Source organism: Mastomys coucha, unplaced genomic scaffold (assembly GCF_008632895.1).
Source record: "Mastomys coucha isolate ucsf_1 unplaced genomic scaffold, UCSF_Mcou_1 pScaffold22, whole genome shotgun sequence".
Lineage (NCBI taxonomy): Eukaryota > Metazoa > Chordata > Mammalia > Rodentia > Muridae > Mastomys > Mastomys coucha.
Window position 1 is genome coordinate 14,192,018 of NW_022196905.1, and position 26,447 is coordinate 14,218,464.

General features: G+C 41.9%; 1 protein-coding gene across 1 annotated transcript in view; it reads right to left on the minus strand.

Moving 5' to 3' along the window:
- Egfr (epidermal growth factor receptor) overlaps positions 1 to 26,447 on the minus strand; it is a 169,001-nt gene that overhangs the window by 35,264 nt on the left and 107,290 nt on the right. Inside the window, exons 2-14 of the mRNA XM_031342887.1 lie at positions 24,479 to 24,630; positions 22,721 to 22,904; positions 19,831 to 19,965; positions 14,635 to 14,703; positions 13,720 to 13,838; positions 12,569 to 12,710; positions 10,911 to 11,027; positions 10,245 to 10,371; positions 10,075 to 10,148; positions 9,172 to 9,262; positions 6,780 to 6,979; positions 3,663 to 3,795; positions 1,356 to 1,446 (exon numbers count right to left, since the gene is read on the minus strand). Of these exons, the coding sequence (XP_031198747.1) occupies positions 1,356 to 1,446; positions 3,663 to 3,795; positions 6,780 to 6,979; positions 9,172 to 9,262; positions 10,075 to 10,148; positions 10,245 to 10,371; positions 10,911 to 11,027; positions 12,569 to 12,710; positions 13,720 to 13,838; positions 14,635 to 14,703; positions 19,831 to 19,965; positions 22,721 to 22,904; positions 24,479 to 24,630 (1,634 nt within the window). The remainder of the gene's footprint in view (positions 1 to 1,355; positions 1,447 to 3,662; positions 3,796 to 6,779; positions 6,980 to 9,171; positions 9,263 to 10,074; positions 10,149 to 10,244; positions 10,372 to 10,910; positions 11,028 to 12,568; positions 12,711 to 13,719; positions 13,839 to 14,634; positions 14,704 to 19,830; positions 19,966 to 22,720; positions 22,905 to 24,478; positions 24,631 to 26,447) is intronic.

Here is a 26,447-nt window from a genome sequence, read left to right on the forward strand (position 1 = left end):
AGAGGTCAGCGGACAGCTTTTGAGTGTTGATGATTTCTTGCCACCATGTGTGGCTCATTGATGGAATTCATCAGGCTTGCAGGTGACACCTTTATCATTTTGCTGGTTCTCAGATGCCCTCTTTGCTAACTGTGATCATTTACACAAATCTGTCTTATTTGGATGCCATTGTCTGCTGAGAAAGAATAGCTGCTATTTTATTTTCATTAGATTTTCAGCTGCTCTAGTCCAACAAAGTTGTATAAATATATTTGTAGAAAAAACAAATACATTTATTATACCCAAACAAATTAACTACATTCTTCACCTTATTTTAACAGTATTTTAAGACATGTGGGCACCATACTTGCCAAAGTCATCTTGATTGGTCTACATGTATTTTACAACCTTATCTTTCTTATGTATCACATTTGAAATGAAAAGGAATTGCTGAGGGAAGTCAGACTTCAACGTGCTGAGGCTTGTGTAAGAGCAACACTCTTTTGCATTTATCCAGGAAAAAGAAGCAGTGCTGGCAACAAAATAGTTTGGTGAATGTATAATGTTAGGTTCTGTCTATAAAATTTAGAATGTCCTTGTAAAATCCTGAGAAATGAAGGCAGTGGGACTGCCTGGGTAATGTGCTCCACACTGTACAAGGAGACTGAAATAAATCCATTAGGTAAGGCTTTTTCTCCTGGCTCCCTTAAAGATTCAGCTTTGTCCACTCAGAAGCTGAACACACTCTAAGCCAGACCAGCTGGAACACTAAAGCAAAAGCAGCAATTATTTTACTGTACCAATGGCAATTCAGCCCAATGCCCCGTGAGCCTGCAGACCAAGGGCTTACCTTGTAACCAGTCATGCCAACAGCCCAGATTTCTTAACTCAGTTTAGTTACACTCTGCTTGATTGACAGGCAACTTCAGAAACACGTTTCAATGAGGAGATTTAGATTTTACTGTTGGAACTCAAACCAAATCAAAGGCCTGCCTGTGTATGGTATCAAGTACTAACGGGGTATTGCTGTCAGAGGACCCTGAATTCTCTACATTCCTTATGAATTTGCTGCTGTATGTGTAAATATGCAACTCAGTTTTAAAAAATGCAGGAATTCATTTTTTTTAAAAAATGTAACCTGGATTTAAGCCCCAGCATAGGATGACCTGTGGCACAGTGAAGGACCAGTGAAGGTGAAATGTGTGTGGGACACCGGACAGGCAGGTGTGGGGCCTTTCTACTCAGCATGGCCACATTTCATGATAAGATCATGCACACTCCTTCCCTGGAAAGGTTCACACAAACATCTTTCCTACTGGGGAAGGCTTGGATCATTGATATTTCTGTTAGTACTATCAATAGCAAAGGGCTCTTACCCGGCCTGTACAGGTGATGTTCATGGTCTGGGGCAGACATTCTGGATGGCACTGGATGCATTCAGAATTTTCCACAAACTCCCTCGGTTCCCTGGGAGAAGAACACATGAACAGATCATGCCATACCCTGACTGGCCATGACTATTTCAAGTAACGCAAATGACCTATCCCAGAAATTCAAAAGAATCTTAAGGTCAAAGAGTCAGAATGCTGGAAATGCTTTGAAATATAATGTTCTGAGGTCAACTAACAGAACCTTAGGTCATCCCACAGATACCTTCATTTATAATCAGAGTTCTTTTCTGACATTTTTTATAGGCATAATTTTTGAAGGCTAGGTAAAAAAAATCAACTATGAAAAACATCTTTATGAGACATCCTTTCCCTCTAATACCAAATTCAAGCTGGAAAGAAATGGTTACTAAGACTAAGGGAGAGGAAAAGAATCAAGCCTGCTCACTTCTTGGTGCTCTGGAAAACATCTTCCTGTGTCCTGCCTCTCCTGGTATTATAGTGTTAGATACATAAATTCAATAGCAGACTTCTCCCATGTGCTCTTTCCTTTGCCTACTTTAGTAGTTCAGGCTGTGCTGGCAGCATCAAGAATGAAGCAGAAGAGATACAAGACATGCTAGAAGAGGCCATGGAGCAGAGGTCATAGGCTGAGCTGCAGAAATGACAGTGGCCAGCTGCTTGACAGGTGAAGAAGGGACAACTGAATAGCTTGAGAGGGGCCAAAGCAGGCATGATGGAGATGGTAGAAGTAGAGAGGATGGAGAGCTGAAGGCTGAAGGATGGAAGGCTCTACAGAGCAGGAGAAGAGAAACTGGAGGCTGTGGTTGCTGAAAGAGTTCCAGAGTAGTGCCAAGATTTTAGAGGCAAGGGTCTCAGACATCCTGGGGCCAAGAATTACCACAGTAATCATTGTCAGGGACTGAGAAACCCATTAGACAGCCCCTTCTTGAGTCTGCTAATAAGGCCAGGGAATCCCAATGTGCTAGGCTTGTACACTCACTGTATCATTTAAGAGCCCTACAAGGCAGGCCTATGCAAGAACACTAAGACTTATAGAGCTAAGGGGATCTATAGACAAGTAATGAATGAAGATTGTGACAGTAGAGGGTCCCACCTGCCTGTTGCCACTAATCACTTCTATCAAACTCAGAAGTGTACAAAAGAAGCCAATAACCACATCAGACTAGTCTCTTCTTGTCCCTCCACGGTTCCTATATGGGCAGACCAAAGGGACCACAGCCAACTGACTAATAGTTACAAATCCAGAGTGGGGATTTTCTGAGATATATCTATTTGTTATCTCCTGCAGGAGAGCCTCAGCTCGAAGAGTGGTCAGGTGCTGAAGCAGGGCACCAGATACCCCCACTAAGAGACCTGGGTCTCTGGGTACAATGAAGAGATTTAAAATCTGAAAATGTGCATGCCTATTTACAGAAGGAAGGACTATGTCGGCCCTCCACATGTTCAAACATCAGCTATAGCGGTTGTCCTAAGTTCATTAAGAAAGTTTTAGGAACTCAAACTTGTTTTTCTATCCCGTGTTCGAATATTTCTGGATACAGACTGTGGTCCACACCCTGTTAGCGGAACAGGATGGATGACTTCCCAGGATTGTCTGTAAGTCACATGGCTCTTCTCACCACAGCTTTCCCTATTTTCTTAAATTAAAAAAAAAAAGTCACTCTCTGTCCCTTCAATCTAGTTTCCAAGTAATTTATTTTAATCATTGTCAGTAGCAACTTAAAAGTTTACACAGATACTAAAATTCTCATTGTATGCATATGCTGTGATTTTTACTGATTACTACTAAACTAAGCAAATATATGAGTTACTTTTTTGTCCCTGATTATATTAAAAATCATTTAATACATCAATCAATAATCAGCATATGCACAGGGCATATAAAACGAAAATTAAATAGGATATACTCTACGTTGATATATTTTAATTCAGCAGGAATAGTGGACTGGGAAGGAAAGGCCAAATGCCCATGCTTCTTAGCTACCTTAACCACTATGTCTGTTCTACCTTGAGAAATTCATATAAAACAAAAAACTAAAATATTTTCAGAAAAAAAGAGACATGATAAATGATCAGTTTGGATTAAGGAACCATGAGAAGCTTACTTTCTAATGTGATGAACATTTTACCAGAAAACAAACATGAAACAAAGAAAGATAATATCAAGAACAAGAGAAAAAGAAAAACTCCACTTGGATAACCACAAAGCTCTAAAACCAGCATGGTGGCTTATTTATTAGCTACACAGAGGCTGAAAGAACAGTGTCTCACCCCTCCAGGATGTTGCACTTCTCCACGCACTCCCTGCCTCTGCTCACATTCTGGCAGGAGACACAGTCCCTGGGCTCTGGGCCCCAGCAGCCTTCTGAGGAGCATAAAGGATTGCAGACGTGGTTCGTGGCCTCTGAGAAGACACAGTGATTCATAGGGTCAGTTACAGGACAGTAACATAAGAGATCAGAAGAAATGACACCCTTCTGAGGGGTTGTGCACCCTTCACACGACATACTGGGGTTTTGCAGATAGTAGGGCACCAAGGCCTCTCTTCTCTGTAGTGTTCAGGGCAGCTTGAACCTGACTCTGGGGAGACATTGGTGATGGATACTGGAGCGGACAGAAATGGCAGGGAAGGTTGTAGGTGCTTTCAATGTGCTGGGCACCATGCCAAAAGCTTCCCATACAGAATTTCATGTCACGGAGGGATACCGTGTTACTGAAGTCATCATGTATGAATGGGAATCAGAAGCTAGAAGTGATTAAAATATACAAGGCAAGTTCCTGAAGCCCATGTGGGCCAGAGGAGTTCTGGAACGCAGAATTGCCTCTGCCAGAATTCAGTCTTGCTACAAATCCCCGGGCAGTTGCTAGTTTCCAAAGCTAATTCAATGTTTTAAAGCCAGAGTTGGAAATAGAAATGTGAAATGCCACACATTCTTTGGTGTGTATATGTGCATACACGTGTGCATGTGTACTTGACAATAACAATCGAAGGATAAAGTGCACACAGAACTATCGGCTTATAATATAAGGAATACTACATCTTGCTCTTAAAATTACAGCTATTTAGTAGCCTAGACCTTAGAACATATGTTACCTTACTCATTGAGTTGACCACACATTAAGGGAGGAAGGGATGTATTTAGATAACAGTTAAAGAAGGGATACTGTCCATCACAGAGGTAGAAGCAAGAGGCCAAGTGATCAAACACATGAGCCTGCTGGGAATATACTCAAACCACACCATCCCTTCTATTCTACTCCATGCTCCCAGGCCACATAGAATTATAAATGTTCATTCCATCTTCTTAAGTCTTTAACAAAGTACATTTTTTTATTTATATTTTGTAGAGGGTATGCATGCTCATGTCTCTCTCTCTCTCTCTCTCTCTCTCTCTCTCTCTCTCTCTGTGTGTGTGTGTGTGTGTGTATGTAGGTCAGCATACCAATTTGCAGGAGTTGGTTCTCTACTTCCTCCATGTGAGTCCTGGGAATAGAACTCAGGATGCCAGGCTTGGCAACAATGTTCTGTCAGCTCAGCCATCTCATTTGCCCTTGATAAATTGTTTACACTATCAATATTGTTCAAAAGTCTCAAGTCTTATTTTTCTTTTGTGACTCAAGGAAATCTATTAACTGTCCACTTCTGTGCAATCTAAAGGTCAGTCACAAACTTCCAACATACAATGGCACATAGTAAACATTCCCATTTCAACCAATAGAATCAGGACACAGCAAAGAATGACTGTAAAGACTGGACCGAAGTAAAACTGAAACCCAGCAGAGGTACCCAAGAATTATCCAAGTCTTTGTATTTCTGTGCTGCCAGGTCTGTCCCTTGCAGTGTGGAGAACCTACTCCTTAAGCTTGCTCTATGCCGTGCCTGCAGTCTACCTTAGCAGGCATTCCATTGTGCTGACATCTCTAAAATTCTAGAGGGTCCATTGCCACTCAAGTTTCATCTTTAAAGGCTCACACAGCCTCCATTCACAATTCCAAGCCTGCCAAACACCATCTGACTTGACTGGCTTCCGGTAATCTTGGCACAGGCTTCCATGTCCCCTTCAATCTTGTATCTTTCATGTGTATAAAACCAGTACCCTGTGGATGAGGCTGCCCATTTCAGTTGCCAGCTAAAGATGTAGCCTGGCCTCTAGAAGCAGGCAATTGCTGCAGCAGAATTCTCAATTTTGGCTCTCTTCTTTCAAATGAATGTACATTTCCATAAGATGTACCATTTAGTGGATGGGGTCTTGCCCTCGGAGCATTTTTCCCCCTAGTGTCTCAGTGTGGTTGCACAAGGCTTCTCTTTAATAGTGCTAATATCTTTACAGTTACAATTGCTCTCAGCACCTGGCTTATGTGCAACTTTGAATTCTCTCTTTTGCCCATCAAACTTAGCATTTCCATCTCTCTGTCCACTTTCTTCTCCAGTACTCTGTCGTCCTGGATAAGAGCCGTGAGCAAGAGCCATGGTACAGACTGAATGCCATCCTTTCTGTTTTGAGATATCCTCTACCAGTCAAATTGGGCCACTGCTTTCTAATGACATGTTCTCAGGACATAGGCAGAATACAGCCAGATTCATTACCAGAATGTATATCACAAATGGCCTTTAGCTCTCTTTCCAATAGTGTCCGTGTTCTCCTCTGAAATCTGATGAACCTGGTTTCTACTGTTCATATTTTTCTCAGGATCATGATCTTCCAAACTTCCACCAGGATTGCTTATAAAATTCTTGGGCTTTCTTGAACAAAGTTCCAAATTTCTCCATATTCCTCCCACACGCTAGCCCCAAAGGGCTAAAAACCACATCCTCAAATCCATCAAAGCCAAGGCTTCTCAGCTTGGCATTGATTTTCTTTACTGCTTTTCACATTATTTTAACCAAATACCAGACAAGAGCAACTTAAGGAGAGATGGGTTCATTTTGATTTACAGTTTAAGATGGGGTTCAATCAACCATGGCAGGAGAAGCGTGCCAACGGAAGTATGAAGGAACATGTAATCTCATTGCAACTATAGGAAGCAGAGAACACACAAAAAGTAAAGCCCTCAAGCCTGCCTTCCTCCAGGAGAGATCCACCTTCTAAAGGTCCCACTACTGTTCCAAAGAGCACAGTTAGCTAGGGACTCAGTGTTCAGACACATGAGCCTATGGAGGACATTTTTACGTTGAAACCAAACAAAGCAAATCTACCCTATGAGATGAGAACATTCTGGAAACAATTCTGATGCTAGTGCTTCAATTACCAATATGCAGATTTTAATTCAGTGAAGGAATGAACAAAAGCAATTAGAATGTTTGGGGAAAACCTCTTCAGTATTTCTTCCAAACCTAAATTACCTCTGGGAACTATCTGTGCGGGTGAGATGGGACCGGCTACTTACTGCAGTCTTTCTCGGCTCTGTTGTTCATGATTTTGGTTTTCTGATTGGGTGTGCCGAAGAGTTTTTTCCAGTTTATTGTGTTTGCATAGCACAAATTTCGGTTTCCAGAAACGATCACATCCCCATCACTGATCTCCTTGAGGGAACGCAATCCCAGCGATGTTATGTTCAGGCCAACAACCGCCAGAGAAAATTGACCACTAAAAGGGGGAGAAGAAAATTGTTGTGTGATAGCAAAAGCAATAGGCCAACCTCAAATTTAGTTTTTCTGGGCCACTTAGTGTTCCAGTTATTACTAATCATACTCTGAAAAGTATGAATCACAACTTTTAAAAAAAATGCAAGTTTTTTTTTCTTTAAACTTGGGTAAACAGGAGGACTTAATCAGTGGCTTCATGTCATTTCATTTACTATATTTATAGTTTTCCTAGAAATCAAGAACATGCTTTCTAGCATCTGGTAACATCAAAATGTACTTAAGGTAAATATGAGTACCTGTCCATCTGCCTACCACCTAGCTATCCAGTCATGTTTATTGAGTGAATATCTGTGGTTCCATTGCACATACGACACAGGTTAAATATTTGTCTCTTTTACTTAGGGAACCTGCCTAAAGGTGATATAATCATACAAGCAGAGGTATTTTTTTTTGTTGTTTGTTTTTGTTTTTGTTTTTGTTTTTTTTGCTTGGTTTTTGGTTTTTTGGTTTTTTTGAAACAGGTTTCTCTGTGTTGCCTTGGCTGTCCTGGAACTCACTCTATAGACCAGGCTAGCCTCGAACTCAGAAATCCACCTACCTCTGCCTCCCAAGTGCTGGGATTAAAGGCGTGCGCCACCACCGCCTGGCCCAAGCAGAGGTTTTTTGAGTCCATAGAAATAAATGCAGCTTTAGTGAGCATGGTGTCAGCCATGGGTGAACACTTAAGGAAAGCCAGGGAGGAAGAGCATGGAAGGGTGACTTTCTCCAGGCCATGATAGCTCCTATCTGAGACCTGGAGAGCAGAGCTAAATAAGATTCTGCAGGTATGTGTCTGGATGTCTGGATGAAACTTAAGTCAGATAAGAGAGAATGGAATCCAAAACCATAGGACTATGCAGGATGCGTGCACTTGAGGAGGGCAGGGAGACAGACCTTGGGATAATGGTTGAGGTCGGAGCTCAGATTTATGACCTTGTTGGGCATTAGTTGTTATATGTGATTGATGGAAACACATAGAAGCGGGGTGTATTTGTAGGAATCTTCCTGACACTAGCCTCAGGAATGAGCCAGCTGGGACAGAACAAAAAGAAGAGAATGGAGGCTAAGGGGTTAAATATCAAAGTTTAAAGCAGTGTTTGGCAGACCCTCTTCCTAGTCACGCTTATTCTCATTTCCCCCTTCATGAATCATCTCTCCACATAGCCCATTTTCAGGGAAGTGAGGGGTCTTGGGTAGGAGATTCACAACCATCACTTACTGGGAATTCTCCTTTACCATATGCCCAGAGAAGCCAAGGAGTCAGGGTCTGGCTGGGGTCTTTCTTGCAGGTCAAGCCCCAGCTTTTTGTGAGTCATATCAGATCATCACTTAGCTTAAATACTTAAAGCTAAGCGTAAGGTTCCTGCGCAGCCACTTGAAACATGGTGCTAATCTCAGAAAGAGCATTCCTGAGAATTTAAGAGCAAAGGCAGGAAGCAAAAGTAGCTGAATGCTTACTATCAGAAGTGTCTATCTAAAGGAGTTTATGGGCAGCAATGTATATTCTGTGTGTATGTGCTTTGACTTGTTAAATATTCCATAGTATTAGTGGAGTTAGTGATGTTAGTGGTGGTAAATTTCTGGAAAAGCTATCATAATCAAAAAAGTTTCCAAGGTAGTTTTGAGCTATAGATTTCCAAATTTCTTTTCCTCACCAGAAATCTTAGGATTTCTCTTACTCTATGAAAGCTCTCCATCCATCTCCCATTTTCTCTGTCTCCCTGGTGTGACAAGTTACGTATCTTCAGCTGCATCATTATCAAATATTAGCCAAACACAAACAAGGAGACACCCTATAAAACGCCCAGTCATATTTTCCCAGATTGTCAAGACAATGAAACTGAGCAAAGACATAGGAGCTGGGAAAGTTTGCAGGGGCCTAGGAAGACATCAGACGTTAATGCAGTGTGAGATCCTGGAGAGGACAGAGAAAGAACGGATGCATTCGTGGAAAATCTGGTGAACTCAGAATGAAGTACATGGTGGAGGGAAGAGCATGACACAGTTTCAAATTCTTTATCTTAGTTTTCACATCTACTCACGTAAGTTGTTCACATTAGGGGAAGCCTAGTGGAAGATCATCTTTGTGATATTTCTCTATCTCTTGACAGACTTGAAAAAATATCTACTAGGCTTTTGTTACAGCCAACTTACTGTTGCTTTGTTCTGCCACGTATTATTTCTAGGTTCTCAAAAGCGTTGAGATCAGTCCAGTTTTCAGGCCAAGCTTGAATCAGCAAAAACCCTAGAGGGAAGAGGAAAGGCTTAAACACCCTGTTAGAAATTTCCTTGCTGTAGGATGCATGTTCTAGGACACAGATAAGACTGCTCCATGGACTGTGGCAGTGGATTCTTCCTGTCCCTATCACTAAGGAGGACAGTGCATGCCCTGCCCCTTCTATGCAGCCTTGAATCCCTAGCTGCCCCTCCCCCAGTGCATAGGCCAACTCCCACCTGACAGGTTGACCAAGCACTCTGGCTCTGAAGTCCTTGAAGGAGATCAGATTGCACACCTGGCTCTTTCTCTGACTGTTTTCCAGTCTCCTGTTACCATGGTTTCCTTTTAAATATTTTTTTCTTTCCATTTAACTCTGATCTTCATATCAATCCTGTTTCTCAGATCAAATTATATCCCCTTCAAAGATGAAGAAATGGCATGCACGTGGCAGTCATAGACACAAGACTCCCCGGTGGACAATCATTGAGATCTAGTTTGTGAAACTTGAGGACCTGCACTGCCTGCTAGCGTTCAAATTTGTATCCTTCCCTCCATCTTCTTTCTGGGGTTTGGGGTCTGTAAGGATGATGGACAGTCTGAGCAGGAAAGAACCATTCCATGTGCCCACATCAAGTCCACCATGGTTGCAGCAGCGTTGGCTTAAAGCAGTTCCAACTTGCATCAAGGGAAACTGGTTTTTAAAAATGTCTTGAAGAATTAATCATAATGGATAAGCTCCAGACAACACATTCTCATGTCAGAGAAGAAGGGGAAAAATGTCTGGGAGTCTCTATAAAATTTAATTTCCCATATATGACCCTGCACACCCCAGTACAAACCTGTTATTTCCTTTACAGTTTTTAGAATTTCTAGTTCCCGTGGATCTAGAGGAGGCGTGCGTGTGAAAGAATCCCTGAAACAAACAGCAACATAATTATTGGTCATTCTCCATGACTTAAAGAAATAGATTCTGCAGCTCTTGGTCCAGATTGCTCAGCTGCTTACTCACCCCTTAAAGGCCACTGGCAGGATGTGAAGGTCCCCGCTGATGGCAGTGCAGTATTTGAAGTGTTTGATGTTTGTAGCATTTATGGAGAGTGTGTCTTTAAATTCACCAATGCCTATGCCATTACAAACTGTTAAGAGAGACATGTATTCTATTACATTTGTTGAATAATGAAGGCTAGATCTGCAACCACGCATTGTTAATTCATCCCAACAACCCTGAAAGGACCCTCCAGGTGCCAGGACTCTCGTGACAGGCTTCCGTGTTCCCGTCAGTCACTGGAGTGGGGCTTGGGGGAGTCCTTGTCACAGACCTCTGTCAGATTTGAATTTTCTCGCTGGACTGAATCTAGCCACTCATAAAGATTGGCTCCTCCTCTTTCTGTCTACAACAGTTCACCCACCTGGGCTGCAGGTGGCGCCTTGGTACCTGGTTCAAGAGAACTCCCCCACCTCCTCCACTGTACAATTTAGCTTTGCAAGTTTATCTTCTACTTTACAGACAAAATACATTTGTTGTTGTTGTTGTTGTTCTTTGTTTGCTTTTTTGTTTTTTGTTTTTGTTTTGTTTTTTTTTAAATTAAGAGAGTAAGGTTTGTTTGGAGGTGGCCATAAGAGTTAGGCACAAAGGTCAAGAATAAAACCTACTATACACCTGTAGGCTACTTACCTTTGCGACAGGGCCCATCACATTTTTTACACTTTCGGACTCCATCTTCTTCCACTTCGTAGTAGTCAGGCCCACAGGCCCTGACACAGGAGCCATGATCTGTCACCACATAGTTTCCTGAGGAAGAAGCAATGAAAAGAAGGTGTTGAAGGCCACAGCAGGTGCTCCGAACCTTCCGCAAACATCCTTATGTCCTGCTGTGTATGGCCTGCTGAAAAGGTCCCTCTTAGTTTGGTTCACTTCACTCTGAGGAGGAAGACTGACAGATTTCAAGTAGAAGAGGAACCAAGCCCTAGTTTAACGGCTTTTCTGACGGTAATGTAGAGAAACACAGACATTTGACCTCAGGTGCAAAACAGCTGTGAGAGGAAACCCCACCATGTGTGTCCACTGACTGAAAGCCCCTCGCTGAACGTGAGTTTCCTGTGACAGGTCTAATGCTTAGAATATACAAGGAAACCTAGGATATGTAGTACATATACACTAATGCTTATCAGACAGGCCATGTCCCGCTGAGGTGACCACAGTTTGTTCTGTTTGACACTAGCTTTATCCTTTCCCACCCACTATGCAGTCTGTGGGGAGTTGGCAGTGAGAGGACCAGTTTGTTCTGCTTCCTAGACAGGTGCCCCAATCTTTCTCTCCACTCCCCTGTCACCTTTATGTAGTCTATCTTAATATTTATGATTACAGTATTACTAGAAATGCTATGCTCCTATTTTGAGTTTTCTAAATATATGCTCAAAATATGGGCATTGGTACTATATCTGTGAAATCATTTGCTCTTGTTATCATAGGTTTGTTTCTTGCAGATTTTAAAGATCTGTTTCTAAGCCTTCACACAAAAATCCTATCTATATGGCATGACTGTGGTGAGTTCTTCTTCATCTTAGCTTTCCATTTAACTTATAGTGGCTCATTATTCTCTCTCTTTCCCTCCCGTGATGTCCCCTCCCCTTCCCTCCTCTCCTCTCCTCTCATTCTCTCTAGGTAGGCAAAATCTCACCTTTATAGTTTCCCCTTTACATTTTTTGTCTGAATTTACTTTCTAGAAGTCAAGATTGGTTTTAAGGCTCTTTATGGTTGCTTCACTTTTTCTCTTTGGGACCGATCCATGTTGCCATTTCCCTATAGGTGTCATCGAGTACCATCATACAGGAATAAAACTTGAACCCCAATGAGTAAATCAAAGCAAAACCAAAACTAAAATACTTCAAGAGCCCAACCTTAACTCCAAATTCTTCCACGCAAGAGGGTGGGTCTACTCCTTTTCTAATTTAGGTCTGTTAAATGCCAGAATAATGCAGAGTCAAACAATGGTTGGCCCAGAGAGTCATGATCTTGTGTTAGTCAGCTCCAGGACACTCCAGGTTACTATAGCTGGCTCTGGGACTTCGGGTAAAGGGATAGGTGGTTTGTGCTATAACAACACTGGGATCAGTGCAGGTCAAGCCACTCTTTAAAGAAAGGGATCCTGGCTGCCTGAGGTTGCCTCTGCCTCCATTGCTCAGCATTGAGTGGGGTCCTCATCTTTGTACCTAGCTAGGCAGGCACCAACCTACTTGACAACAAGGCAAGCGTAGCCGCTGCCCCTAAACTGCCCAGGACTCCAGCATAAGACAAAAGAGGACATGATGATGGGTGAAAGAGGAACTCACGGGGGCACTTCTTCACACAGGTGGCACCAAAGCTGTACTTCCCCTCAGGGTTGACATCCATCTGATATGTGGTGGGGTTGTACAGCATGAGTGGTGGGCAGGTGTCTTTGCATGTGTCTTCATCTCGGAACTTGTGGCAGACCTGTCATAGGAGGGGCAACATGTCTGGTCAAGAATGTGGCATCCAAATGAAAGGAACCCATTGCCAGGCAGCCTGCAGGTCAGCGGGAGAGTGACAGTTCTTAGTGTTCACATGTTCAATTAGAGAGGAAAAATGTCTAGTAAGCCTTTCCAGTATACTCAGAAACAGCTTCCTCTTACAAGTACTAAGTATCCATTTTTAAGTATACTGACTGTCCTAGTTGATATAACCTAAGGTTTGTGGTTAGAAAAACCTATCTCTATTGATTATAGGTAATAATGAAATCTACACATGATAGTAGAAAGTATGGTGTGATATTATTTTTAAACTCACTTTTTACTGGGTTTCTCTCATAAAGAACACTAGAGAATATATTTTAGAATTTATTGTCAAAATGCAGGAATCTTAGCAAGAAGGTTCCATGTAGAAAGATGTTGGATCTTTCTAAGAACTCTATTTACAGTTTTATCCCTGGTCTGCCCATTTGAATCAGCCCAGACTACCCAAGTGAAACACATCCCTAGAGCCAGGTTTAGTTTCTGGAATGTAAGGATCTTCTGTCCCAGAAACCATAGAACATTCTAGACTCTAGCTTTAGGTGGACTTCCTTTTCTGCAGCCTCGTGGAGCTTGGCTTGGGTCGGCATGGACCCCAGAAATCACATTCACTAACCCCTGACAACTGCAAAGTTAACACTAGGGCCTTCACTAGAGATTCTTCAGAAGTGATAGGGAGTGTGAGGGGGAGATACTGTGGGGTAGGGTAGGACAGGAGCAGCCCAAGAGGCGTGAAAATATGATGTGCGAATACCTTACTGCCCAGAGCTCTGTGTAACTGGGGATGGTTCTCAGGGGATCTTACAGAAGAAGCTTTCTCTATTTGTCATAATGTTGCTGCTGTTGTCCATGACACTTTTAAAACGTGCACCACAGGAAGGTGGCAGTCACAATCAGATGCTGAGCAAAGTGCACAGCTCTGCAGCACAACTCCCCAGTAGCTATAGTCTTACCAGACAGTCACTCTCTCGGGGTCCTGTACACCCTGCGGCACACTGGTTGTGGCAGCAGTCACTGGGTGACCTGCCACGACAACGCCGGGAACATTGCTGGGCACAGATGATTTTGGTCACTGAAAAAGAAAGATCACCAGTGAGCTGTGTTTAGGTGGCTGCTCCTCTTCTAGAGACACCAAGGAATGCTTGCACATAGTAGAAAGAAACAAAAGGGGGAAACATGGTTTTTTGTGACAGGGAACAGCTTCTAGGCATCCACACTCAGCCAAACAATATAATCACAACTTTCCTCTTGGTATATTTTTCTTATCATTTCTTTCAAGTCACTTGGGAGACTTGAGTCCATTAGGAAACAAGTCTGATCTGATCTTTTGAATAAGTAGATCTTAGCTAGGGAATTCTTGGCAATGCAGAAGGCACATAGCATAAAGAGCTCCTGGCAGGAGGCAGTGTTTAAAGGAACGAGATAGTTATGTCGCAAAGGCAATGGACTATTGTCAGTTTTGAAGCTGACATGCTCCCAGGTTGTGTGAGGCGGTACCTACGCTGAAGTGAATTAAACTTTGGTTTTTAAATTAGTAGGACTTACACATGTAACCCATAGAGAAACACTGTGTTCCAGAGAAAGGGGAGGTTGGAGCAGGAGACAAGGCATCCCAAGTGTCACCATGGGCACTTGGGTGGTTGGCTTTCATGCATTTAATGACAGGTTAAATTATCCTAAGTAGTAAGCCTTAGATAGTTGCGGCCTGTGAGGTTTGCAAGACTGATGTTCACAAAGTGACTAACTCTGGGTCTTTTGCCAAGCTCCTGTTCTTGTTCAGTCACAGAGTGTAGGAGGGGAGGACCACATACTGTGTGGACTCCCTCACCAGAGCATGTTTCTCAGGCCCTGATGCTGCACTGACTTACATTTCTGGCAGTTCTCCTCTCCTCTTCCCCAGCAGCTTCCATTGGGACAGCTTGGATCACATTTTGGGCCTGAAATAAAAACCAAGTAGTTAAATGTGTATTTCGATAAGAATAACAAGTAATGTGGAGCTGACGACACCTCTCTCAAGGTCCTAAAGAATGTTCTAGCAATGAGGAACAGCCTGGAAGCTTTGTATTCATAGTTGGCCTGGATGCTTTGTAGGATAAAAATTAAAGGATTCCTGCAAGAAAGGACAAATGCAGAGCCACGGGCTGTTTTTGTTTGTACTTTAGCTGTGAACCCTGAGACAGAAGGTACTTATTGACTCGTCCCAGCCATACAAATGACAAAGCTAATGAATTTAGGGTTCCAGAGGTGCCACCCGATTAGGCTTCTCTAACCAGATCTGCTCAGTGTACACTTACTCACCTTGCTCCATCCAGTCCTGCCTGGCTGTGTGGGGCAATCATCACTGGATGTTTAGGATGTTACGTCGTGACTGGGAAATGAACACTCCTCTCCTCCAAGCCATGGAGTGGTGCAGAACATGGCCCAGGAAGCGAACATTCTAATTCTGTGAGTCACTTGGCTAATCACCTAAAACCTTAGTTAGTAGTTGGCATACTACTGCCTGCAAATCTTTGTAATTGCTAAATATTTGTATCTTTATAGTTGGTCAATATCAAGTTGCAGCTGCAAATGGCTTCTATTCTGTCATTAATCATCCTGAGAAATATGATGATCAATGTGTTGGCCAACATGGCTGTTGAAAAATTCTGTGGAGCAGTTTTATTTTTCTTGCCTTTGTTTTTTTTTATTAGATGTTTTCTTTATTTACAATATCTACTTTCCCAGGTTCTCTTCAAAAAAAAAAAAAAAACCAAAACAAAACAAAAAACAAAAAACAAAGAAAAAATAAAATAAAATAAAATAAAAATAAAACAAACCCCTGTTCCCTACCCCCTATCTCTGCTCACTACCCTATCCCCTCCTGCTTACTGGCCCTGGCATTCCCCTACACTGGGGTATAGAACCTTCACAGGGCCAAGGGCCTCTCCTCCCATTGATTTGGCTATCCTCTGCTATACATATGCTGCTGGAGCCATGAATCCCACCATGTGTACTCTTTGGTTGGAGTTTTAGTACCTGGGAGCTCTGAGGGTATTAGTTAGTTCTTATTGTTGTTCATCCTAAGGGGCTGAAAACCCTTCAGCTCCTTAGGTCCTTTCTCTAGCTCCTTCATTGGGGACCTTGTACTCAGTCCAATGGATGGCTGTGAGCCTCTACTTCTGTATTAATCGGGCACTGTCAGAGCCTCTCAGGAGATAGCTATATCAGGCTCCTGTCAGCCAGCACTTGCTGGCATCCACAATAGTGTCTGGATTTGATGGTTGAATATGGGAAGGATTCCCAGGTGGAGCAGTCTCTGGATTGCCCTTCCTTCAGTCTCTGCTCCATAGTTTGTCTCTACAACTCCTTCCATGGGTATTTTGTTTCCCCTTTTAAGAAGGAATGAAGTATCCACTCTTTGGTTTTCCTTCTTCTTGAGTTTCTTGAGTTGGGTTGTGGTTTGTACTTTGTATGTTCCAATCTTCTGGGCTAATATCCACTTATCAGAGAATGCATGCCATGTGTGTTCTTTTGTGATTGGGTTACCTTACTCGTGGTGCTGCTTATGTAACACCCCTATTAGGCTTTTAGAGATCATTCTGCTTAGTTCTGTAGTCCTCTTTAGGCAATCAGATCTCATATAACAATTTTATTTCACATGAAAGCTTATTTGATGGTGTCTGAAATTGCTTTTCAACTTGATACTATAAATATTTAGCTTCATGTTTCCTTCTAGGACTATGCTTATATTATGTATAACTATAAATTATATATATATTTACATATACTTAATACATATTTGGTACTTATGTTGATGTATGGAGTAGTTGATGATTCTATTTTTTTCTTTCTCATAAATCTACTTTTATAACCTCAATTTATAAACTTTATCAATGATAATATATGCTGGCCACAGTGGGTTGCTCTTCAGAATCTCAGATGCCTCATATGTATATAGTACTTAAGACCACCTCATAATATTGCTTTTGTTGTTAAAGGTGAAATGCAAGCTTCTCAGAAGGAGTGTGCATCTGCAGCTTGTCAATGGAGGAGAGTAGAGGGTAAGAGACCTAGGAGAAAGAGAGTCCCTGTTTTCTAATATATATATATATATATATATATAACTCTTATTTCCTACTTATTTTTAAAAATCTGTTATAGCTCTAACACTTGGGCTATTTGTAGCTTAGTCATTGCCATTACAGAACAATTTACTGAATCAATTCTTACTTGAAATGCCACTTATTTATGCAATTTTGATTCAGTTAGGTTTATGTAATGACTCCTAGAGGTTCACGATTTATGTCACAGAGAGGTGAAGGGGACTTTAGGAGACAGGACTAATGGATGCCTGGCAAGATGTGTGTGAATGTTATGAGGGGAAACTAACCAGTCTCTAATTGGACATAAGACCCACTCCACAGAAGGAAACACATGCTTGATACTGTACATCTGACCAGAAGCTCCTGAGCTCTAGGGAAGAACTTACTACTATTATTCTGCTACACAGACACAGCATTAAATTGTCCTCAAAATACTTATCTCTACAGTCATTAGTGTTCAGTCCTCATCAGACAGGTTTGTGTGTGTGTGTGTGCGTGCGTGTGTGTGTGTGTGCGTGCGTGTGTGTGTGTGTGTGTGTGTGTAGTAGATGATGATTACTACAGAGACCCCCAAGTGTCAAAGTGCAGAGAGTAAGTGTCTATGGAATACTCAGCCATAAATAGAATTTCTGCCTCACAGCCCTCACTCCTAAGGCTCTAAGAACATCCGAGAAAAGAGGGTGGGAAGATGATAAGAAACAGAGTTCAGGGAGGACTGCTGCGAGACATCTTCTGGACACAGCACAGCTGTTCTTCTCAGGGACTCAACAGCTGTGGTTGCCTGTCCAAGACCTGCATAAGACCAAGCCTGTCAACATTCCAGCATGGGTGAGGGAAGGGATCATGAGAACCCACCCATGGCTGCTGAAGTAGGTATAGCACTTGATTGGTTAAGGATGCTCCAGTGGATGTCCTACACTCATGACGTATGTGCAGCACTGATTGTATTCAATGGATTGTTTTAACAAGATATGAAAGTGGGATGAGGACATGGGGAACAGAGAAGTTGGGAAAAATGGTCAAGGGATTAAATATGATCACAATTACTTATATACATGTGTGTAATTTTCAAATAATAAATAAAATGCTATATTAGGAAAAGAGGGTGGCAGTACTGGAATCCCAGTCATTGAAGGCAAGGTCTTTGAAGGAGCAAGCCAATCCTGACCTCTCCTCCTTTTTCTTCCGATTATGGCACCATAAGATGAGCATACCTATTTCTGTCATGACACACAGGCTGACCACACAGGCTCAGGAACACTACAGTCAACCTACTACGGAGGGAACCTGAAAAGCAGTGAGCCCAAATAAACCTTCCCTTCTTTAAACTTAGGCACTTTTATTCCAGTAATGGAGAGCTAAATTTGTTATTAAATTAATACCTTACAAGTTCAGAGATCAAATGTTAAAATGTTTGAATCTTGTATACTATTTTTTCCCTATTCCTTTGTGGGTTTTTCATATACCAGAGAGTATAAATTTACCATTGTGAGGTACTTGATTTTATTTGTGGCAAATTCAGCTCCATAGACTCTCCATGTAATATTTTAAATATGTATGACTCAGTTTACCTATTGTATATCAAAAATCTTAAGAACTACTAACCTTGATTTCATAGATAATAACAAAAATCCATTGTAAAATACTGTTCAGTTTCTTACACTGTCAATGTCACAGTGGAATGTCACAATGTCTGGTAGAATATACATTTATAAAACAAAAGACTTGATACCCACACTCAGAGTAACATTATTCAGAGAGTCAACCCAAGTGCCCATAAACAGATAAACAAAAGGTTGTACAAGCAAATAATGAAATATTTCAAGCCTTGAAAGGAACAAAATTCCTAGCATAAACTACAATGTGGATAAATTTTAAGGTCATTAAACCAAGTGAAATAAACCAGACACAAAACCACAAAAAAGCATACAATTCCACTCTTATGAGGTACCTATAGTAGTCAAATCCATAGGTACATAAAGTAGGATTGGGTTGCCTTGGCCAGGGCCTGGGAGGATAGGAAAATAGGTCATTACTGTTTAACGAGCTCAGAGTTTCAGATTTATAAAATTTGAAGATGGTTGGTGGTTGTAGCTGCAAAACAATGTGGACACATAATGCTCCTAGACTGTCACTTAAAATGACTAAGGTGACAGATTTTTCTACATCTTTCAATGCACTTATTTTAATCAATGCATTAATAAAATACAGCTATTAAGTTAAAAAAAAAGTTTTAGTTGATATTTTAGTGATTCATGCCCTTTTCACTAGTGGTCCAAACTCAACCTGTATGCAGCCCACAATTACAGGAACAGGAGAGCAGAAAATGGGACCATGTTTTATATTCAAGTATTGAAAGATCAGTACCTATTAGGAAGAACAGGTTTGGTGGAGTTTTGTAAGTGAAAAGATGTCATTCCAGAGAAAGTGTTAGCAAAGGGCACAGGTTGCATCCCTAAGCTTAGTTCTGGCTCTGCAGGGTCCTCAGTTGCAGGGATTGCCTGAGGAGGAGGGCATGGCTGACGTTTAGGAAAATATGGAGACCCCTCCTCTCTGGTCCTGTGTTAGAATGCTTACATTGATAAGCTGATGGGCAGAGCCCACCATGTCAGGATGACCTCAGTGCCACTGTGAGAATCAGGAACACAACAGAAGTACACTTGACTGGTCAGTGCTTGGAGGTAGAAGGGGAGATGCCCTGTACCAATAGACTATCACTGCAACTTGTGTCCTAGAGAAATTTCTTTCTGCTAAATAGTCTCACGAAGGTTCTATAATGATGGCTGCTGTATTCAATAATAAAAAAATTATATTACTGTCTTGCATAAAATCTCCTCTAATGAAAAGAGCATTTGCTTACTACTTACTTTTTTTGTATGTTAATGAATGTGATCTAAAGTTAATATTTTCTCTCCCACCCCAATACTGTCCCTCAGCCCACCAGAGGGTTGGAAGCTAACAGAAGGTGAAAGGTACACTTACAGCTGCTCAGGGGGCTCTGTAAGTCCATTGACATGTTGCTCAGAAAGACATTTTGGACGATGTCCTTCCACTGGATAGTCTCCATATTGCAGAGGACGGGGTTGTTGCTGAATCGCACAGCACCAGTCAGGATTTCTGCATGAATGGAATCGCCGTGATTAGAACTCTTTGCCTCCTATTAATTCACACAGTGCACATGCTCATATTTTTACATTTCTGATGTTCTGTTTAATGTTTCCAGTGTGCAAATATAGCCCAATTCTCAGTATTTCCCCCAAAAAAGACCCTGTAGAAGATCTGCTAGGGACATGTGAAGAATTTCTTCATGATACTGACATGAAAGATTTTTTAATGATTGGGTTGTGAAATTTATAAATGCAGTAGTGGGAAGAAGGCCTATTCAATGTGCGTGGCAGGGAGGACAGACATACAATGACTTGTAGTTCGGGGCCATCTCAGTTGGAATGGAATGGGTGGGTGATGTGGAGGGGAAGTCAGGACAGAAGCACAAGGTGGAGGACAAAAACACTTGGACTTTTAAGACCAGGACAGAATGGCTGTCCCTGGGCCTACTCTCAGGGGCCATTGGAGGATTTCCACCAAAGAAGGAAAGAGTCTGACTGTGATATAAAACAAGAATTTTATGCATGAGGAAGACTCAAAGAAATAGCAGTGGTGCAAGAACATATAAGGCTACACAGTTGTTTGGAAGAAGAAATGAGATGACATTACAAAGTCAGGGTTGACAAAAAGTCCAACTTGTTCAAAGGGAGAAGGTTACAACAGAAACATTAGACGTAAACATGGAATGATTCATGTATACAAAATCCACAGATGCTCTGCTCTGCAAAGATGATTGTGACTTACAGACTTCTCTCTGAGAAATGAAATGAACAAAGAGATAGGTATGCCACAGCCATGTCCAAAGGAGACAGTACTGAGAATTGGGCTAGATGATATACAGACATTACCTCCATTAATCCTCACCAAGGTCCAATGACTATCATTTAATGTGAGAAAAAAAACAACTGGAGAGATAACTCAGCTATTGAGAGCATACACTGCCCTTCTAGAGGACCTGGGTTTGGATCCTAGCACCCACAGTGGGTGGTTCACAAATGCCTGGAACTTCAGCTCCTGGGGATCCAAAGTTTCTGGTCTCCATGGGTACCGACACACATATGCGCACCCCACTCACACATATATACAATACTTAAAATTGAAAGTAAAAACCACAAATGTGGAGAAACCCAACTATAGACACAAAAGTGACCTCAGCTCCACCCAGGCAGAGAATGGATGCTCCTGTCTGCACAGAGTGCTGACACGGAAGAGGGGGGATTCTCAGTGAAAGCTTGTGGAGACTGCTAGGGTGACAAGGAGAGGAGATTTGTACAAGTTCAGAAACGTAGAGAGGACAGGGAAATTGGAAGTGCCGACAGATTCCAGCAGACAGAGATTCAAAGCAGATCAGCAGATCTGGGACAGGTAATGGTTCTCTTGACAGATGACATGGGATGGAAGAAATTTAGAAGGAAGGCAGGCAGGCCAGAAAGGGCTGATGTGGAGCTCAGCCTGGAAAATAGAGGTGAAAGCGGTGTGACAGAAGGAAACACGAGGAACCAGAGGTAAGAGGTCAAAGGCAACATAGGGTAGGCATATGAAGGTTGCTTGGGTGCTGAGTGGCAGAGCTTGGGCTGGAACACAGACAGCCTGGCTCCAGGAGGCACCGCTGCTGCCTGGCTTCCTCACATGTATGAGGCAAGGCAGGCAGAACAAGGCATGCCAAAAGTACCAAACAGGCCATTTCATGCAATGTGTGTATGGGAGAGATGAATGCAAGCACAAATACAGAAACATGCGTGGGTGCTCAGCGTAGTTAGAGTGGTGGGTGGGAATTCTGAAAGCAGTTTATAGGGTGGTAAAACAGGGAACTGGGGAAGGAAGTGTCTGGCTGACTGCATTCCTCACTTCAGCAGCGTGGCTACATCCTAGCTTGACATACCACTCTACACTCTATCTTTGCGCCCCATCTCCTTCCCAGTCAACATTGCTACCCAATCAGAACTAGAGCATACAGAGATGACAGAACTAGGCATGGGCACTGGGATTTGGGAGAGCTCTCTTACTTCCATGCCTTTATCTGTAAAATGTCAGTGTACAGTATGCACTGTGAAAGAAGACTGTGGCATGAAGTGAGTTACTGACTTGAAAAACATTTCATGATGCAGGGAGTGGGGGGGGACTTGCTGTTTCTCCTCATTTCAACCATCTTCCCCAGTTTCCTTTCCAATTTCAAAACCTTCCCTTCTCTCCCTAACTCATACCTGACTCTCCATGTAACAATATTAACCGTAAGACCTACTTCTCTATCATGGAAATTTTTTTAGTACATTAGACCCCTCTCCTATGTATGTCTCTGTGTTCAACTGCTTTTGGTCCACTCTAGTAGAGACATCAAATGACCAAATTCACAAGCATTTGTTACAGCACCCTAATTATTCTGTTAGTTTTCATTATTGTTGTTAATATTTTGCTGTGCCTAATCAATGAATTGAGTGACAAGAGTCATACTGATACAGAAAAAAAAAACCCATGGTATATATGGTATGTGATAACTCATGAGTTTCAGACATCTGGATTGTCTTGGAATAGGTCTGTGCAGGATGAGGGGGTGACTGGGATGCCCTCTCTGCTTCTGCCTCAAGTTTACTTCCTATAAACTCTCACTAAGATTGACTGGATTTCTGAAAACATGAATATTATTCCTCATCTGTGGAAGAACTAATTTTTACCTGGCTGAAGTCTCTTTCCAAGTCATTATTTATGCCAAATTACTGTTACCAATTGCCATCAGAATCTCCCTCTGCCTTGATGCTTCGCCTCTTACCCTGTAAGTTCCGCATGGGCAGTTCCCTCAGTCCAGTTCTGTTTGCCCCATAGTTGGACAGGACAGCTAAGGCATAGGTATTTTCATAGAGAGCATTTCCCCTGATGATCTGCAGGTTCTCCAAAGGGATTCTCTCCACAGTGTTGAGGGCAATGAGCGCATAGCCAGCCACCTCCTGGATGGTCTAAGAGAGAAAACAAAACTTTATTAATTTGTTCTGGAGTGAACAAGAAGTGAGTACTGGAGCCCCATTTAACTTCAAGATACCATTCATGTGGCAGGAAATCTAAGACACTTAAACAATTGCACTTAGGTGAAGGGTGCGGCAGGCTTGCGAAGCTTCTTTTGTGTCTGCACAAGAAGCTTGTATAAAGAAACAGTATGTCATTTGACATGCTGGGACTCCCACTTTGACCCAAATGAAAATGGAAGTGAAAAGAATTACCTTGAACTTATCGACCGTGATTTCTTGTGGAAGGAAAAATGGGGGTGGGGGAGAGAATACGAAAGAAATAAAGGTGAAATAGACCCAAAGCACTTGCAAATCAAATTAAAATTCTTCCAGGTTGGTTCATAATGGCTTGCTAGGAATATTCAGGAGTTTTGTTAAAGTTCGTATAAATTCCTGATAGCTGGGACTACAAGTCCACGTTGCCATACCTGTATTTTATATATATATATGGCTGTTGGGGATTTGAACTCAGGTCCTCGTGTTTGTGTGGCAAGCACTTTACTGACTGAGCCATCTCCCTTTGAGTCCCAACAGGACAATCCAGAGACTGGTCCACCTGGGAGTCATTCCCATATTCAATCATCAAATCCAGACACTATTGTGGATGCCAGCAAGTGCTGGCTGACAGGAGCCTGATATAGCTGTCTCCTGAGAGGCTCTGACAGCGCTCGACTAATACAGAAGTAGAGGCTCACAGCCATCCATTGGACTGAGTACAGGGTCCCCAATGAAGGAGCTAGAGAAAGGACCCAAGGAGCTGAAGGGTTTGCAGCTCCTTAGGATGAACAACAATATGAACTAACTAGTACCCTCAGAGCTCCCAGGTACTAAAACTAAAACTCCAATCAAAGACTATACATGGTAGGACTCATAGCTCCAGCAGCATATGTATAGCAGAGGATGGCCTAGTCAGTCATCATGGGGAGGAGAGACCCTTGGCTCTGTGAAGGTTCTATGCCCCAGTGTAGGGGAATGCCAGGGCCAAGAAGAGGGAGAAGGTGGGGTAGTGAGCAGCAGGAGGAGGGAGGGAACAGGTTTTTTTTTTCTTTTCTTTTTTTCTTTTTCTCAGAGGAGAAACTGGGAAAGCAGATATCATATGACGTGTAAATAAAGAAAATATCTAATAAAAAAATTCCTGATAGCTATGGTGTGTTTATACCACATACATAGATGCATACCACAAAACTGAGTTTTGAAAATTTATCATTATTATTATTTGGAAAGCTAGTATGTCATCATCATATAGCTGAGACAATGGCCAGCAGTCAATGCTAGTGTCTATGAGGACCGTGGAACATCAGGTGGGTTTCTGTTCTATTTTCTTCCCCACAAATAACTTGAGCTTCCACAAGCTATGGTCCTAGCTGGCAGATTGGACTTCTAATAAAACTCACATGTAGCCTCTGGGAGCTGTGGCTTCCCTCAGATGAAGTTGCATATCTCAAGTAACATTGGGATACAGCTTCAGTCTGCTCATGTTAGCTTCTATAATGATTGACTAGGGTGACTAAATTCAGTGAACTAACCTTTAAGAAGGAAAGGTCATAATTCCTTTGCACATAGGTAATTTCCAAGTTCCCAAGGACCACTTCACAGTTGTTGAACATCCTCTGCAGGCTCAGAAAGTGGTCTTCAAAAGTGCCCAGTTGGGTGAGCCTGTTACTTGTGCCTTGGCAAACTAGAATAAAAAGGAAAGAGGTCTTTCAGAGGATGCTGAGTAAGGTAGCAAACCACAACAAAACAATAGCCGTCAGCTTTGAGAGCCACATTGGCTTACCATCAACTTTGATCAAAGCCACCACAACGCTGATGTGGTAAGAGATGTTTAAGTTTACACAGCTGGAATCCATAGTAAGACAGAACTCATCCCTGTGATACACGTAATCATGTGATATTAAAGATACAGAGAAAACAAACCATTAAAAGTTCAAGGGGGCAGAGGATGGAGATTCTATAGAAGTTTTATGTTCATTACTTATCTTGTTTCTATGACAAAATCCATGAGGAGGGAAGGGTTTGTGTAGGCTTCTAGTTTTAGGGAAGACCATTGGCTATGGTGGGAAAGCAGGGCAATAGAAGGTTGAAGCAGCTGGTCACACTGCATCCAGAGTCAGGAAACAAGAGAAATGGGTACCACTCAGCTCCCTTTTTCCTTTTTGTTTAGTTTTAGGACCTCAGTCATGGAATGGTGCCATCTACCTTTCCACATCAATTAACCTAATCTAAAAGATTGTTCATAGATATACCCAGATGTTTGTTTCTATGGCTATTCAAAATCTTGTCAAGTTGACAATCAAGATTAACCATAGCAGTCTTTAATTTAGACTTAAGAGTGCCTATAAAGAAAGATAGCCATCAAATCAATATGAATGATACAGTTTCAAGGTGAATTAATAACAATGCAATGAGCATTTTACTTCTTAGAAAATAAATGTTACGTTATAATGTATACAGAGAGTCTCCAAGAACATAACACTCAATGGGCAATGTTTTCTAACCACAATTCTTCATATACTAAAACAATGAAAGCAATGGGATTCTAAGTCACCTGTCTAGAAATTAAAAACATTCCTCTGAATTGTCAAAGGACAAATTAAAGTTCTGATTATAAAATACCCAGAATCTTTTTTTAATGAAAAGACAACACGTTAAAGCAGTAGGTTAGTAGGAAACTACCACATCTTTCTGTCCTTTTCCCATTGTGTTAATCCAGCCAACACAGGTATCCATGTTTGCCTTGTATGCTCTGCCAATGTAAAGCTTGTCAAGACACAAACTTAATCCAAGAAAACATGAGAGATGAGTGGCCAGAGTTAGACCACATTAATGTACTCAGTAGTCTACATTTAAAAGCAAAGGAGAAGACAGCAATAAAATGGTATTTACAACCTTGCTTTTAGGAAGACATGTTTAGGCAAGTATAACAAAACAAAGAGGTTTGGAGCTTTTGAAGCAGGGAGCTTGTTAAGGGATATGCTTTGAACCAAAATTATCCCAAGAGTGAAGAAATATGGCCTCTAGGTTTAGACATTACATTTAGAACTGGCCAGATTCTTCTGCGTTGCCAGAGTTGCTCTCTTGATAGTCACAGTAACCAGGGCATAGAGCACAAAATAAAGCCAATGTCAACATAGTGGTACTTTCTTCAGGTACTTTTACAATGCACATCTCTGTTTTATAGGCTCTTTTGTTCCCTCCCCTTGGGTTGTTCTATGAGCATCATCTGTCTGGCCTTGTATGATGGAGCCACAGTAAGCAACCAGCACATGTTCAGACACCACATAATCAACCCAAGGTATTTACAGACACTATGAAGCAATCTTCTCATCCTCTTTAACTCCATGGGAATCTCTCTACTCCCCTTCCATCTTCTTCTACTAATTCAGCAGAAGTCAGGGATTTGTGAAAGTTGATAGGACTGGGTCCCCATCTCCCACCTGTAAAGGCAGGGTAAGTACATAATTTTTCCAAATATGACTTGGACTTGACCCAGTA